Genomic DNA, 16,655 nt, shown 5'->3' on the forward strand with positions numbered 1-16,655 from the left:
TATTTTACAAGAAATTGAACATATACAACAAAAGGTATCCAGAACAATAATAATAGTATAATTATAATAAACTAACACTACCAACAATTTCAGCATTTCGTTTACAATGGTTAATGCCACCTCCATTTTAAGGCTAGTTCACAGGATTCGCACAACCACAAAACTACTATAAGAAAGTAACAAACAAAACTGGGGAGGATCAAAATCGGAAACTAAAACAATAATACTAATTCCGGTCACATATCGGTAGATCAAGATAATTTTGTTATGCATCACATGTTGTACACTTCAACGATCTTAAACAGATTGAGTGACTATGAACATTCAACATCTGAATCTTCAGGCCCATCAATGTAAAGTTCAAAATCATCAGGAGTCCACCTGCAAATCAGGTGTAGCCGGAATGAAGCCATCTTGATTCCCAACAAGCGCTTCACAAAGAGGAGCAATCAGTTGTCAGCATCTCAATATCGCCAAATATTGACAGACATTAACAATGCAGATACAATAATTACAGCTTCAATAATAATTTTATTAAAAACTTTTATCCTTGAAATATAAATCAATCAACAATCAACAGAACTGGTTTATTTCTTCGAAAGTGGATGTAGAAATTAATCACTTTTGTCCACACAGCACCTAATTGGAAGGGATGATTTCGATAACAGTAAAAACAAACTAACCAGTATCCGAGCTGCCTCGGGCGACAAGGGCTTCCCTTCCTCGCAAACAACAAAATCTGAAACAAGCTCCACAACTCCTGCAAATTTGGAAACATCAATTGTGCATCCACCATCACCAGGTGCATTGGTACCCTAATTACAGAACATTGCAAGTGTACCTTTATTTAACCGGACAGGCATGCCTTGCTTCCGAAGGAAGGGTTCCATCTCATGCGTAAACTGCTCTAAAGGACCCTCTTTAAGATCGACCTAGACAAATGTCAAATTGTGAGTCTTACTAATGAATTAAAATGTGTGCATGCTCTACTACCTAATCAAACTGAATGAGTTCTATTGAAATGCAATAGAACACCATTTTCGACAATGCCAACTTAGCCAATGGCTTCCTTAGGACAACATTTGAATGAAACAGCTATGTCTAAAACAAAAAGCAAGATATGCCGAACACCTTTTCAGTGGCAATGCTTCCTGTTCTTGCAAAGTCGTATTCTTCAAATTGATTAAAAAGCCTGCAAAATAGAAGTGAAAAAAACATGAGGTTAGAATCAAAAAATGAAGTTGGTCACTAATTATAGTATTAGCAATTCCAATTCCAAGATTACTTTTCAACTTCTTCTTTTGATAAGTTGGTGAAAAACATCCCAGAATCTCCACGCAATAGCTACAGCACAAGAAAAAACAACAAATGCAACATAAGAAACATGATTATCAAACTAAAACCGAAAATTCGTTGGTCTCGAGAAAGTGATGAACCTTGGAAACCTTATGAAGACCTGATCTGACTTCATCAGAAGGAGACCTTCCAAGAGAAATCTGCATCACTTTGTTTGATCCCAAAAAGAATCTGCTACTTGATTTGAGCTGCTCCCTGAACTCCTTGAACTTCTGATTCCTCATATTCTCAAAAGAGAACACATAAACAGAAGAGTATTTCTCAGCCGCCTCTTTTATGGAATTCACAATTGCCTCTTTATGTTCCCTTCCCTTTTTCTTCGTTTTCGAAAGCGTAACTGCATATCATCATCATCTTCGCTTCAAAAATTTTGAACGAACAGATAAAACTATAGCAAAGCGTGTTACAGCGAAGAACAAGACACAAACCTTGTCTATTTCTCTTCGATTTCGGCATCTTTAACTTGTTCTAACTAACTTAGCTGGTGCAGTGTAACATTGAACATGTTAGGGCACACACAATAGCATTACCATAAAGAAGAAGAAGAAGAAGAAGAAGAAGAAGAAGAAGAAGAAGAACTCACCGTTGAACGAACGAGAGGGAGGGAAAGCAGACGGCGAGAGAGAGAGAGAGAGAGTTAGGGTTTTGGGGCCTTATGGTTTATGCTTGAAGTTTTTTTTTTGGTCATGGGTTGAAGGGTTATATGGGCTCATCGCTTATACGTATTTTTTGGTAATTAGATGGGCCTAGGCCCAAAAACGGAAAATTACATATCACTGGTCTGTTTTTGGATTGGATTGCTGTCCCAAATTCATAAGTGCCTCAAAAAAAATTTTTAAATAAAAAGTAATTATATGAATTTTTTTTTTTTAAATTATGCCATTTTTTTTTTTCAGAGATCATACAGCTAGGGCTGGAAGTGAGTCAAGCCAGCTCATGAGCTAGCTCGAACTCGACTCGTTAATAGCTCGATAAGCTAAGCTCGTGAGCTAGTGAGCCAAGCTTGAGCTTGGAATTGAGCTCATAAATTAAATGAGTCGAGTTTGAGCTTGGATAAGCTCAGCTCATTAGCTCGTGAGCTGATTCGATTATATATATATATATATATATATATATATATATATATATAATTAATCTATACTTTTAATATTATATATATACATATGAAATACTACTATATAATTATATATATTAATGATCTTAATTATTTAAAATGTTATATTTAGTTTTTACATATAATTTTGATGTAGGACTTAAATAAAAAATTTATAATTTAATGATAAATAACAATATATAAAATTGATCTTTTTAAATATTTTATAAAATATATAAGTTATAATTTATTGATATAGAATTATAGATTATGTATTTATGTTTCTATTATTTGAGCCAGCTCGTGAGCTTTCAGTGAGCCGAGCTTGAGCTTAAAAAATAGGCTCGATTATTAATGAGTCAAGCCGTGAGCCGAGCTCAATTTTTGTGAGCCGAGCTGAGCCGATTCTTGACCTACATACAACCCTGATTCTTGACCCACTTATATTTAAAAAATAATAATAAAGAAATAATTTTTAATTAACCAATATTAATCAATTTTTTATTATAAAATTACTTTTTTAACTCAATTTTTTTGGAAAAATTTGGATTTAGCATTTAAAATTTAAATTTTATAATTTAACTTTAAGATAAAAGAGTAATTTCAAAAGAATAGTTGATATTGGCATAAAAAAATTGACTATCTAGTTGAAAAATTCAAATAAATATAATCAAATGTATACTATTACTATTGCAAAAAATTCTATGTGTGTATAAAAAAATAGCTATCATATATTTATATATTAATATATGTATTATTTAATTCATTTTTTTATTTATATTTTATATTTCAATTTATTTTTTATAGAAGTGATTGATTTAGTAGGTGGTTTTTTTTATATATGTAATATAGTCAAAAGAAAAATGAATAGTATCATTAGTGAAAGATTTGTTGGACCTTTAAACGTGTTGTACCAATTTTGATGTGCTAATATGTTGACGATTGGATAAACAAAAAAAATCTGATAGCTGATAACTAGTGGCATCTATTTCTCATAATTTGACTAAAGTTTTTGTGATGTTACTTTCTTGTTTAGCAAATTGATTCTAAATATTTTGTAAAACTATTACCATTGTCCAGCCTAATCATTTGAGAAAAGCAAAAACGTTTTTACCACTTTAAGCTTGAGAAGAAATAGAAAAGCAAAGATAAAACGGTGCCATGAATGCATCATAAGGTTGACCACTAAAAATAATCCAAAGATAGAAAATTATCCATTCCACTCGTTTTCCCACCTCATGCTTTAATTTAGTTCCCACTTTGAATCTCTTGGCTTCAATTTTCCATCTCTTATATATATTATATATACAAAACAATCAAAAGGTGAGCCATTCTTCTTCAATTCCTTCAACTAGTCATAGAAAATTAAAATAAAAGAAAAGAAAAAGAAAATGAAGATGGCTCCCATGCCTGCCATGACACTTTGTGTCGTAGTGGTCTTAGCATTTGTTCCTTCTCAAGCCCGCGGCTCTTTAGGTGTTAAAAACCTTAACGACGGTTTTTGTGCCACTTTTATTACTCCCCATGGGTACAAATGTGAGGAACATCAAGTAAGTGCTCTTTCTTTCTTTTTTTATTCTATACCATTTACATGCATCCCAGCTTTCAAATTGTAATTTTTTAAATGCGCATAACATTCTTGTCGCCTCAATTTTGTTTCCACTTTCCAGTATTCATCGTCGAGAATTAGGGGTGTAAGTTATCGAATCGGACCGAAAATTACCGCAAATCGAACCAAAAATTACAACAACCGATTTAAAAACTGAAAAAATCAGTTTTTTTTTTTTTCTGACAAAACTGATCGGTTCGGTTCGGTTTCCGGTTGGCTCGATAGAAACCGAACCGAAGATATGCATCCATTTCAATGTTTTAACCTTTAACCTAACGACAAAAATCCCTAACCCCTAACCATTTCAATGTTTTACTCTTATTATTTCAGTTTATTGACTATTTTAAACCTCTAATTATTGTGATTCATATTTTGCTCATTAGAAATTAAAAACCGAAAAAACCAACCGAACCAAATCGCTGTTTGTTCGGTTTGATTCGGTTCGGTTGTTGTAAAAACAGCAAACCGAACGGTTGTAAGTCTGTAGGAACTGAACATATCGGTTCAGTTAGTTTTTGGTCCAAAATCGAACCAAACCGAACCGATAACACCCCTATCGAAAATGGTTAAATAATTTAATATTTTAGCTGTTCTTTTTTATTTAAAGACATATATGAATAATCATACATTCTTGTAATTGAAAACTAAAAATGTCACATCCACATTAAAATTAGCTATTATTTATTTATGTATAAAAATATATGTAGTTTAAATTATATTTTATATTAATATCTAATTTTATTAGCTAATTTTAGAATACGTTAAAATTATGTGCACGGCCTACATGCAACAAACTTGAAGAAAGATTAAAAGCAGAGTGAAAAATAAACTAAGATTTACACTTTGGAATATTAGTCCATATAAAAAAAATACCAATAATATAAATACATTATTTTTAAATTAGTCTTTATTATTAAAATAAAAGATCTTGATTTAAACTAATTTATTTATGTTTATTATTTTAAAAGATTTTATTAGTATTTTTTTTAGAGATTAATCTGTCTAAAATATAAATTTTAAAAAATTTATGTCACTTTAATTAACTATTTTAAAAAAAATTTCTCCCTCAAAGGTTACAACCAAAGATGGGTACATTCTTAGCTTGCAAAGGATCCCACAAGGTAGAACAAACGTTGGCAATGGCGGGGCCAAGAGGCCGCCTGTGATAGTACAGCACGGAGTCATGGTGGTAAGTTATATAAAATAATATTGTAACGGTTAAAGTAGAAATTTAGTTAATTTATTTTATGTGAAATTAATAGTTAAAAATGCGATAAATTTAACTAAATTGTCATTTAACGGTTGGATGTGCAGGGAGGAATGTCATGGGTGCTGGGCCCCCCAAGTGAAAGCCTGCCCATGAATCTTGCAGATAGCGGCTTCGATGTGTGGATCTCTAACGCCAGAGGAACCGTTTATAGTCAAAAACACATCTCCCTCAACTCCGCTGACCCTGTAACATTTTTATTACTTTTTCCTACGCCTTTATTATCAAAACATTATGGAAAAGTATAGGGTATCAATATATTATGCATGTTTGGGTGCTATTATTTTGTTTAAAAAAGATCTTTCTTCAATGAAAAAAGATTTTTTTTATTTTTTAACGTGTTTGACAAATTTCTAGTAGTAAAAGTAAAAGCACTAGTAAAATAAAAAAGATCTTTTTTGAGAAGCTGTAATTTATATCATTTTTTAAAAAATCTTTTTTCCTTAAAAAAAAGATATTTTTCATGTAATAAATAAACAAAAAAATATTTTTATATTATTATACCCAAACATAATTGATTAATAAAAAGACCTTTTTATATGAGATATCCAAACATAAAATTACTTTTACTTCTCTATAAGATTTTTTAAAAAAAGATAATTCGAAAAAAGATCTTTTTTAAAAGCTCACCCAAACAAGCCCATTATCTGCCAACTTCTGCCGACTCTTATTTATAATTGCTCTTGGTAATGCCGACTCTTATTTATAATTGCTCTTGGTAACGTAGCGGAACCGAAACATTATTTACAAAATTAACTTAATATTTCTCTCTTTTGACAGGCATATTGGGATTGGACTTGGGACGACATGGTTGCTAATGATGTACCTGCGCTTTTTGATTATGTTTACACCAAAACACATCAGAAGATTCATTATGTTGGCCACTCTTTGGTAATTTATCATCACCCCATCATTTTTAAAAATCAATGTTATTTGTAACTAAGAAAAAGAATATGGTTGCAGGGAACTTTGGTAGCTCTAGTATCATTCTCTGAGAGGAATAGTGTGGTGATGGACCGGATCAAATCAGCGGCATTGTTAAGCCCCATTGCCTATTTGAATCACATGACCACTCAACTTGTAAATGTTGCTGCTAGGAGCTTTATTGGCGAGGTAAATAATAAATAATAATCTAACTATCTTACAAAAATAATAATCTAACTAATTTTTATGTTTTCCAACAGATGACTGCCGTATCTGGTCGTCCAGAATTTGATCCCAACGGGTACCAACATGAAACTTGGAATATAATTAATCTCTATTTCATATAATTTCTCGTTTAAAAATTTATTAGCATTTGACACACAAATTAATGAATTCTCAACAATTTTTTTGCTAGAATATCTGTTCTTAACAATGTCAAGTCTCTCTGCGTTACCCATCAGATAAACTGCGACGATATGTTGACTGCAATTGCTGGTAAAACTTTTGTAGAATTATATTAATTTATTTAAAAAAATATATACTATGAAAAATATTAGAAAATTATCAGAATTTATTATTTTTAATTATTATAATAAATTCTAATGAGTCTTTAGTATTTTTGTTATTCATAATGTCTTCGTGTTTTAATGTTTTACTTTTAATTAAAAATATTTTTTACTATATAATATGATCCTTAATTTTTTGGATTATTGTGGACATATTATCACATAATTTAAATTAAACTCTTTTAATAAAATTTCAGGTGAAAATTGCTGCATGAATTCTTCAGTTGTTGATCGATTCTTGGACCATATTCAGCCAACAGCCACAAAGAATTTAATACACTTGTCTCAGTGTAAGATTTTACCAGCAAACAGCCATAAAGTTTACTTAAGGCAAAGCTTTTTTTTTTTTTTTTGGTTAAATCCTTATTGTTTCAGTTTTGTTTTTATTCTTTCAAAATTATTTTAGATTTGTCCACCAATGTCTTAAAGTTGTTTTGATTATATCCCTAGATTTTTATGCTAAGTTACCTATCATATAAATAAGTAGAGAAAATTAGCTTTTAATTAGTTAATATTAATTAATTTTATAATAAATTATTTTTAAGCATTATGTTTTTGGAAAATTTAATATTTAAGTTTTAAAATTTAAACTAAAAAATACTTTAAAAGATTAACTGATATTGGTCGACAAAATAAAATTATTTTAAAATTTTTCGATATTTTCATATGTTAGTTATAATTTGATACTGTTATTTTAGAAATTTCGTCATAGCCATTAGCTAATATTATAATTAAAACATATTTACAACTTTAGAAACAAAACTAAAACAAATAAAACTATTAGAAACATATAATGATATTATAATTAGGTAATGTGAAAGAGACAAAAAATTAATCGGTCCAAACAATTTAAATTTATCTTATTTAATATTTATTTATTGTAGAGTATATTAAATAAAGTCAAAGAATAATAAATTTTGACAATTTTTTATTTATACTTTTTTGTTACCAAATATTTCCGTCGTAATTAAACCTTGTGTGGATAATTTGGTGCAGGTGTTAGATTTGGCACTCTTTCAAAATTCAACTATCAATTGCCAGAGCTTAATCTTAAGAATTATGGAAGTTTGTTCCCTCCAAGCTATGACCTTACCAAAATACCCGTTGACCTCCCAATCTTCATGAGCTACGGCGGCACCGACGCGCTCTCCGACGTCATCGACGTGCAGAAATTACTGGAAATCATGAGGAACCATGATGCAGATAAGTTGAGTGTTCAATTCATCAAGAACTATGCTCATGCTGATTATGTTATGGGCTACAATGCCAAGGAGATAGTCTATGATCATGTTATTGCATTCTTCAATAAGCATCAATAGTATGATCATTTTGTACCAATTTATGTTTTGTTTGTTGAGCAATCTCTGATGTTTTGTATGTAAATATTCTTTTGTTGATTTCATCTTATATATAAATATTCTTTAATCTATACATTATAAATTTTTGTTGTCACAAATTTTCACTCACTTATCCTATTGAAAAAGCAATTAGTTTGAAGTTGAACTAATTAACCCTAAAACTACCATATTGTAAATAATTGGCTGATTTTGGTTGAGAAAAATTAATTCTTTGATTGAATTCAGGATTGGAAATTGTATGAATGAGTAAGGGAAGATTTTGGGAAAAAAAAATAACTAATTACAAATTAAAAACTGAATTTTTAGAATTCTTTTACCCCATTATATTTAACCTGGTCCTAGTTTTTTTAAAAATTGAATTTTTAGAATTCTTTTACCCCATTAATGTATACTCTTTATTTTAACTTTTGTATTTTACGATAATGCCAAAGAGACAATAATGCCAAAGAGACAATAATCTAAAATTATCTTATTTAGTTTTAACATCTATAATTACACACTTATTACATGTGATATTACTTAATTGTTCGAACAGTAATTAATGAATGCAAAATTAGATAATTTTGGATTGACTTTTATTGTCTTCTAAATATTTGTAATTATTTTATTAGTTAATTCTTTAAATTTAATAAGAATAAGTTAAAATTTTTATTTAATGTAAATTAGTATAAGCAACAACCATTAAAAAGTATTTTAGAAAACGTAACATTTCCATTTAATTATTATCTGTCATTAATATTAAAATTTGTAATCATCCCACTATCTTTTCTTAAAGATTTGATCCATAATAACTTGGTTTCAACTCCAAGTTTAAAACAACCTTCACCCACCACAGAATGCTTTGCGGCCAATCCAAATACTGAAAACAGAGGATACTTCACCACATTGCATCATTCTTATTTTGGCCTCTAATAAAAAGAGATACCCAAAGTTAGGTTGACCCAATCATATTTAACCCTTTTTTTTTTTTTTTTTTATATATATATTTACCAACAAAACACAAATAATGCTAATAACTCTAGTCAAGTGGCAAAATCAACTGAAATATAGATGCTTATATAACTAAAAATTTCGGATTTGAGTCTAAGAATAAAAAAAAAAAAAGCGGCATTTACCTAATAGTCTGTTATACTGTTAGGTTATATTAAGAAGAGTCTAAGTTTCATATACTTATAATGTAAAATATTTTATACAGTTATTCAATCATATTTATTTTCTGGAATAATTATTCACGAGCTCAACATAAAAAATAATTATTTTTGCTGACGTAATATTACGTAATTAGATATACATGTAAAACTGTTTTACATTAACATTGCATCAAAATTAAATTCTATTAAAAAAAAAAAAGTAGGGATATCCTATGTATTCATCTAAGATACTAACAAAATGGTATTATTTCCAACATATATTCATATGATAGCATTAGGGAAATGATTAATAACCTACAAATATGTAGAATTCTCTCTATATCATTTTGCCTATAAATATGAATGAAAGAAACAAAGCTCAAACAGAACCGAGGTAGAGAAACCAAAGAAGTAGGGAAAGCAAAGAGAAGAAAAATGGTGGGGCATAAGAACACAATTTTCTTAGTAATGGTTGCTACCTTGATGGCAAAGGAGGCATTGGCTGCTCAACATGTTGTTGGTGGAAGCCAAGGCTGGGATCAATCCACAGACTTTAATTCTTGGATTTCAGGCCAAACATTTCAGGTTGGAGATCAACTCGGTATGTGTTTTTGGTCTCTACATTTTCTTAAGGCATATCTTAAAAGTTGTTTTCTAGAACATAAATAGTGAGTCAAGTCTCAAGAAGTAGTTTCTGAGAATCTCTGATATTTTAATTGCATCAATTGCGTTTTTTAAATTGACAAAAACAAACCATGTTTAGTATTTAACAGCGTAACGAGTCACTTAATGAAAAAGAACTGAAAAATCAATATGGTACGAGAAACGTAATTGGTCTAATTGAAATCTCAGAAACAATTTGATTATGAGTATCTTTTATATCTAGAAGACAGATTCAAAATCTTTTAGCCTATATAAAAAATTGATGATTGTGATTAAAGATTATCCTCATTTTTTTTCAGTTTTCAAGTACTCTTCATTGCACAGTGTGGTTGAGCTAGGAAGTGAGAGTGCCTATAAAAATTGTGATATTAGCAGTGCAGTGAAGACAATGAGCAGTGGCAATGATGTGGTTAAATTGAACAAACCAGGCACAAGGTACTTCACTTGTGGTACCTTAGGCCACTGTGGCCAAGGCATGAAGGTCAAGATTACAATTGGGAATGGAGCTTCTTCCCCTTCATCCTCACCATCTTCGTCGTCGTCGTCATCTTCATCTTCTTCTTCTCCTGCTGCTATTTCTGCTGCTTTGACATCTCAGGGCTTTGCCTCTTTTGCAGTACTCATTGTTGCATTTTCAGTGTCCACCATGCTTTCCTTGTTTTAAATGAAGTATGGATTATGAACTATGAACTATGTCTATATGTGTATGTATATTGTTAACCATAACTTTCTTTATGCTTTGCTACTTTGAGCTTTTTCATTTTATGTATTTTCCTTGGAATATTAGAATTCCCTTTGATAGAAATATATTTTATAATTGATTATGGTATATTTTACTATGCAAGAATGAAGTATAAAATTACAAAAGATTTTTTGTGGAAATAAAAAACATTGTTACACTTTATGGTACCACACACAGAGAACTTAAAAGGGGTTAGCTTATTTTAAATCAAATTGAATAAAGAAGTGGACATTTATAAATACAAAAAATTAGTTAATAAGCAATCATATAAAAAATATGTTTGGTATTTATAAAAGAATTTAATTATATTACTATAAGAAAATTAATTATTCTGTCATAACATATTTAATTAATTTAAAACATTTAATTATTTTAAATAAGCATTATCTAAAATGATTGGGCATAAAGCATCTTAGATAACATTTTAAGTTTGTCATCAAATCTCAGGACTCAACTCTAAAAAAAATGCAAAATACCGTTGTATAAATATACAAATATAAAACTCTTTATAATTATAATCTTCTAATTTTTTTGTTATCAAACTCAGAATTGACAACTAACAACTATGAATCAAAATCCCAATTTCTTGCTAAAGTCTAACAACAAACTCAAAACAATAATTGCATCAAGCAATACTTAATCAAGAATCTTTTTATTTTTTTCTTTTTTTCCCTTCTTGTTTGTTTTCCATTGTAAGAGATGGGATTATTTAGGCATCACCATATTGATACAAATTATATATATGGAAAGAATAGCAAAAATTGAATATGGTTTTACATGCCTGTTGTAACTTACCCATCTTTGAATAACCGTAAAAAATCTCAAGTAATGATACAAAGGTATACAAACTCATAAAAATTAACAAAAAAATAACTTATTGTGTGACAGAAAAATGAGACTTGCCCCACAGAGAAGCTGCTTGGGATAATGGAATTTCAATGATTAAGGCAAATTAGAGAACTTCATTCAGTTCCTCTTTTTTGATTTTGCAAGATGAGGAAACACTGACAATATATTGTGTGCTAGTAGATCCTGCCTTGTCAATATTCCAATTACAGGAGATACCTGTGAGGAGACAATATTATAGGATTAGTCATTCACATAATAGTATTTAAACAAAGAGAGAAAAATCAAAGTTGAAGAATGGATTAGTCAACTTCACTTACCCCGGATGCTTGATACTTGGGTACAACAAGAAGATGTCGTAGTCCAACTTGCCTGAAGAGAACCATGGCTTTTGCAACTGACATACTCTCCAAAACGGTAAAAGGAGTTGTGTTAGTAAGAGGATGAAGATCAACATACATCTCCATTTCATCTCTTGTTATAGCCACCTCTTCAATCTTCCCTTCTCTCTCTGCAAGCTCAACCCATGTAAACTTCTCCCTCACCTCCCATTCCTCTCTCCTCCTTGCCTCCTTCAAGAACCACCTCTTCTTCAGCACTTGGATCAGATGTGCTCTCAGGATCATTCCATGCAGTTCTCTTGCTTCCGTTACAAGCCTCGTCGGCGGCACCACCCCATCATCCACCACAGGGAAACCGTTATGAGTAGTGTTCCTCAACGCTTCAACAATGTTGCAGACTTTCTCTACCCCTCGGAGAGTAACCACTGCTGGCTTCACATCAACAAGCTCTCCCACTGTTAGGTTCCTCATCCATGGCTCCGGGTTTGAATCCATGAAAGGGAGGCCTTTAAGGTGCAGAATGATCTCATAGATGCTTGGGTTGAAACTGTCCCCAACTGTTTTGGCTATCAAGAGAACAAACATGGTGATTGGGAGTAAAAGAAGGTTGTTGGTTAATTCGAGAAAGATGACACAGAGTGAGACAGTCATCCTCATGGAACCGGCCATAAGCGAGGCTGCGCCGAGAACGGCAAACAATCCATGATCAATGTTTGTGTGAGGCCCCATGAGCATGGCGAGAAGGCGGCCGTAGCCGGAGCCCATGAGAATTATGGGAAGGAAGAGGCCGGAGGGGACGGCTATGCCGAAGGTGACTAGTCCTAAGATGCAATAGAGTGCAAAGAAGATTAGGATAGAGGATGGGTGGTATTCATTAGGTGTGTTGGAAGAGAATATGTTTCGAACGGCGTCGTCGTTGGTGGTCAGGAGCAGAGTGGCAAGATCATTGTAGTGCCCGTCTGGGCAGTTGAATTGTTTGTAATTTCCAGACCTTCCGTTGGTGGGGCAAATGGATTTTGGAAGCGATGGATCACAAGGACTGCATTTTGCAAGGAATGGCAGACCATATTGGCATGCTGATGTGAACAATGCTACTGAAAGACTCAGTAGCAGCTTATAAATCTTTCCTTTCCTGCAAAATTGGAACTAGTTACTACTTAGTATTCACACTTTTAGAGATATAACTATTCATGTTGGCTCTTCTTATCAGTTTAAACTTTTGGGATGAGTAGTTTTATAACATGGTATCAGAACTCTATGCCGAAAGGTCAAGAAGAGTTCAATCGAGTCCAAAAGTAAAAACGAAAATAGCATAAGACAAATAAAAGTAAAGAAAAAAAGATCTATGCAAACAATATACATTGAGTTGAATGATACTAATTACTTGTTTAATAACTTTGAAAACACTAGTTTTGACACTTGGGGAATCACATTATAGATGGAGATTTCAATTTTATGTTGAGAGTGATTTCAGGTATGGAAGAGATATTGTTACTTACTGATTAATGAGATTGTAGAGCCTGAGGACCTTGTGGAGAACATGGTTATAAAGGCTTCCCAAAACGCCTCCAATGACTCCAATTAAGGCAACAGGGATAATATCCATAACATGGTACCTCACACTAACATTGCTAACATCAAACATTATAAGCCCTCCTTCACCAAAAAGACCACACTTCCCTTCATGGCACAGTTCAATGAAAGCTCTTAGAATAACCACCACCACAGCAGTGCTGAAGAAAGTTCTCCAAAGCAATGCACTTCTCCACCAAGTTGCCACCTCTTCAAGAGCAAACAGGACTCCGCCTACAGGGGCCCTGAAAGCCGCGCAAACACCCGAAGATGCGCCGCAGGTAATCAGATCACGGCGGTCACGGTCGTTGTTAAAGTATCGCAGCCACCGCCACTTGATCCGGTAGTTGTCAGGGCCTCCTTGGCCTAACAAGGAAGCAATGCAGCTTCCAATATGTACCAATGGCCCTTCTTTTCCTAAATCTAGCCCTGCAGCAACAGCTCCAATGCTTCCGATAATCTGCAAGAGACTAACAAAATTAGTCTTCAAATCAGTCATTATATATTTATATATCTTAGTTTAAATTCTACTTATTTATATGTGTAAATTCTAACAAATATAAATGCAAATTGTATATTTTATGTGCACAAATCTTTGTGAATATTATATATACTGATTCCAGAAATTAGTGGCACCACAAACGGAAATGTTGTCCACCATATATAAATTAATAGAAAAATCCTTAGAGGTCAGTTGTGCTTATGAACAGAACAAAAAGGAGACCAATAGAAAGAAAACTACTTATCCGTTTTCATTTTTTCGATGCAAAAATGCTCAATAAAAAAACAAGCTAAGAAAAAAACAAATAAAATAAAATTTGGACCGCATCAATAATTGTCTCTCCCCTTTATTCATCCATCCATGACCATCATCCTTTATGAACCAATCTCATCATTATTCTCAAACCCCAAAAGCCTCCAAAACAGAGCTCAAAGGGAAAACAAATCTGCTTTGTTTGTTTTGAATCATTCTGAAGTGGAAGAATTTTGGCAGTAACCAACCACAATAAAGAATAAAAAAAATAAATAAACTAACCTTGACAAACAATGTTGTGGCACCGTACATGTTGGGAGTGTCAACACCATTAAGATAAGCTTTGATTTCTGGTATTCCAGGCCCAGCTGCTGTTGGTGCAAAACACACACAGAGAATTGCAGCAACGAACGTTAATAGGAAATTAACACCCGTGAAATATAGAAAACCCGCCATGTACCTGTCACCATAGATTCACAGTTACTACCTCCGATTCACTTTCGCTGTTACCGTACAAAAAATTAATGCATCTGAACAAAAATAAAATAGAGACTAAAAACAATTTCTAATAGGTAAAACTCAGGTGCACACTTTACTTCAGGTAAGTCTTAAATGATTTGACAGATTTGATTAAATTATCATCTAACTAATCTCAACTATTAATTTCATTAACTGTATCTGAATTTTCACCTTTTCTGATAGGTTCTGTTCGATCAGAACCTCTGAGCATGACAGTTCTATGGATTAAAACTGTTCATCTTCTATAAAAAAGTTTGGTAATAATTTCTTTTTTATTTGAATTCTAAAAAGAAATATTGATCTCGCCTTTCTTTGTGGATGTACTGAACTACGGCAAGAAGCTTGTATCCTGCAATGTTCTCAATGGCAAGATTGATGAGAGTGGCGATGACACCGGTGAGAAGACCAACAAGAAACGCGAGCGACCATTTCAAGAATATGTACTGCAACACCTGAGCTCTTGACCTTGTTCTCCAATCTTGCTTGAAGAGATCATTCTCATTGATCCTGCAGACATATGAGAATTAGCTCGAAGTTGGTTGAAATGATGATGAGTTGTTAATTTTCTTACTCGTAGTCCAAGCTTTCTATGTAGGAAACTTTGGCTCCAACGAGAGCGAGTGGATTGGAAGAGAGAGTTCTGTTTCTCTTGAGAAGTGGCTCGTGTAATGGATTGGTATTGGTGTTGCTTTCTGGATCTCTTTCTTCAACGCCTTGAACTTCATCCTCCATGTTCATGCTGCAATTGCTTTCATCTCCCATGATTATTGAGAAATCTGTGAAGTTCGGGATTGATCTAATGAAAAGGTTGGAGAATGGAAAACGCAAATGAAATGAAATGATTGATGTGAACTGGAGACTCTTTGGGCGGGGTGGAGTCTACATGACTACATCTCCATTTGTATTTTTGTCTTACTATTTTTCTTTTTTCTTTTTTTGGTAGCTTTTGTTTTGAGATACTGGAACTTAATATTATGTTTGTTAGCGTAGAAATTGATACTAAATTTCAGTTTTTATCTCCAAAATTGCAGTATTTTCAAAGAATAAAGACACAGAAGATTGAAATTTTTGGGGACAGAGACTGAAACTTTAATAATATTTTATACCTAAAATACTCCATTTCAATTAATTAATTCTAACTTTACTGTTTTTGCAAATTATATTAGAGCTTCATTCTTATTTTGGTCTCGATCTTCCACTTTACACCAAACACTCTTCGTCTTGTCTCTCTTCTAAACGCTGTAAGTCTCAAAAATTCAAAAATAGAGACAGAGAGAGCAATACTGAATTAAGTGTATATATTATGTTTAATTTAAAATAAATATAAAGATTGAGGAGTAAATTTAGAATTTGAAAAATTAAATGAAGATATTTTTATAAAAAATATTAAAATTTTAGTTTTCTACGTCTCTACTTTTGAAAGTATTGTTCTTTTGCCAGTAAATAATCATTAATATTTAAAAATATAAATTAAAATATTTTATTAAAATATTATATCAAAAAAATTGAATTAAAGTGATAATAAAACAATAAATTCTAATGACCTTTATAATTATGTTCTGGTATTGTTAATTATCGTAAAGAACTTAACATATTTATAAGAATGGATCATATCTTCATATTTGCATAATATTTTTTTTTATATTGCGAGTTATATCTTTAATCTATAGATATATTAAAAGATAGTTAATTATCATGTTAATAAAAATTAGAGAAAATATAAAAAAAATTATTGTCAATTTTATTTTTTTAAAATGTTTTTTTACTCACCTCTTTTATCTACATTTATCAAGATCGAATTTTAAATCTAAATACATATTACTTATCTTTTTTTCATGGTCATTAAGAAAATTATCACTGATTAATTTTTTTTTTAACTGAAATCTTGGATATTTATGTGGTATGTGATTTTAGA

General features: G+C 31.6%; 4 protein-coding genes across 4 annotated transcripts; 2 read left to right on the forward strand and 2 right to left on the reverse strand.

The window, feature by feature from the left end:
* Positions 1-35: 35 nt before the first annotated feature.
* LOC107622961 (Ribosomal protein L10 family protein) lies at positions 36-2,049 on the reverse strand. The gene is made up of 8 exons (XM_016325046.3): positions 1,940-2,049; positions 1,785-1,837; positions 1,437-1,693; positions 1,286-1,344; positions 1,132-1,192; positions 842-932; positions 684-760; positions 36-431 (listed from the first exon to the last, which is right to left on the reverse strand). The coding sequence occupies exons 2-8, from the start codon at positions 1,810-1,812 to the stop codon at positions 315-317; spliced, it is 690 nt and encodes a 229-aa protein (XP_016180532.1). The 5' UTR covers positions 1,813-1,837; positions 1,940-2,049; the 3' UTR covers positions 36-314.
* A 1,707-nt stretch (positions 2,050-3,756) lies between these two features.
* On the forward strand, positions 3,757-8,146 carry LOC107621269 (triacylglycerol lipase 2). The gene is made up of 9 exons (XM_088499021.1): positions 3,757-3,999; positions 5,131-5,247; positions 5,373-5,513; positions 6,106-6,216; positions 6,289-6,438; positions 6,510-6,550; positions 6,665-6,744; positions 7,013-7,105; positions 7,812-8,146. The coding sequence occupies exons 1-9, from the start codon at positions 3,841-3,843 to the stop codon at positions 8,132-8,134; spliced, it is 1,215 nt and encodes a 404-aa protein (XP_088355147.1). The 5' UTR covers positions 3,757-3,840; the 3' UTR covers positions 8,135-8,146.
* A 1,505-nt stretch (positions 8,147-9,651) lies between these two features.
* LOC107621559 (mavicyanin) lies at positions 9,652-10,795 on the forward strand. The gene is made up of 2 exons (XM_016323590.2): positions 9,652-9,904; positions 10,266-10,795. Exons 1-2 carry the CDS (start codon positions 9,667-9,669, stop codon positions 10,628-10,630), a joined length of 603 nt encoding a protein of 200 aa, XP_016179076.2. The 5' UTR covers positions 9,652-9,666; the 3' UTR covers positions 10,631-10,795.
* Positions 10,796-11,416: 621 nt separating this feature from the next.
* On the reverse strand, positions 11,417-15,657 carry LOC107623128 (chloride channel protein CLC-b). The gene is made up of 6 exons (XM_016325285.3): positions 15,312-15,657; positions 15,047-15,247; positions 14,504-14,681; positions 13,395-13,927; positions 11,875-13,027; positions 11,417-11,773 (listed from the first exon to the last, which is right to left on the reverse strand). Exons 1-6 carry the CDS (start codon positions 15,500-15,502, stop codon positions 11,675-11,677), a joined length of 2,355 nt encoding a protein of 784 aa, XP_016180771.1. The 5' UTR covers positions 15,503-15,657; the 3' UTR covers positions 11,417-11,674.
* Positions 15,658-16,655: the final 998 nt, after the last annotated feature.

The sequence above is a fragment of the Arachis ipaensis genome, chromosome B10 (genome assembly GCF_059453495.1).
Source record: "Arachis ipaensis isolate K30076 ecotype BB chromosome B10, ASM5945349v1, whole genome shotgun sequence".
NCBI lineage: Eukaryota > Viridiplantae > Streptophyta > Magnoliopsida > Fabales > Fabaceae > Arachis > Arachis ipaensis.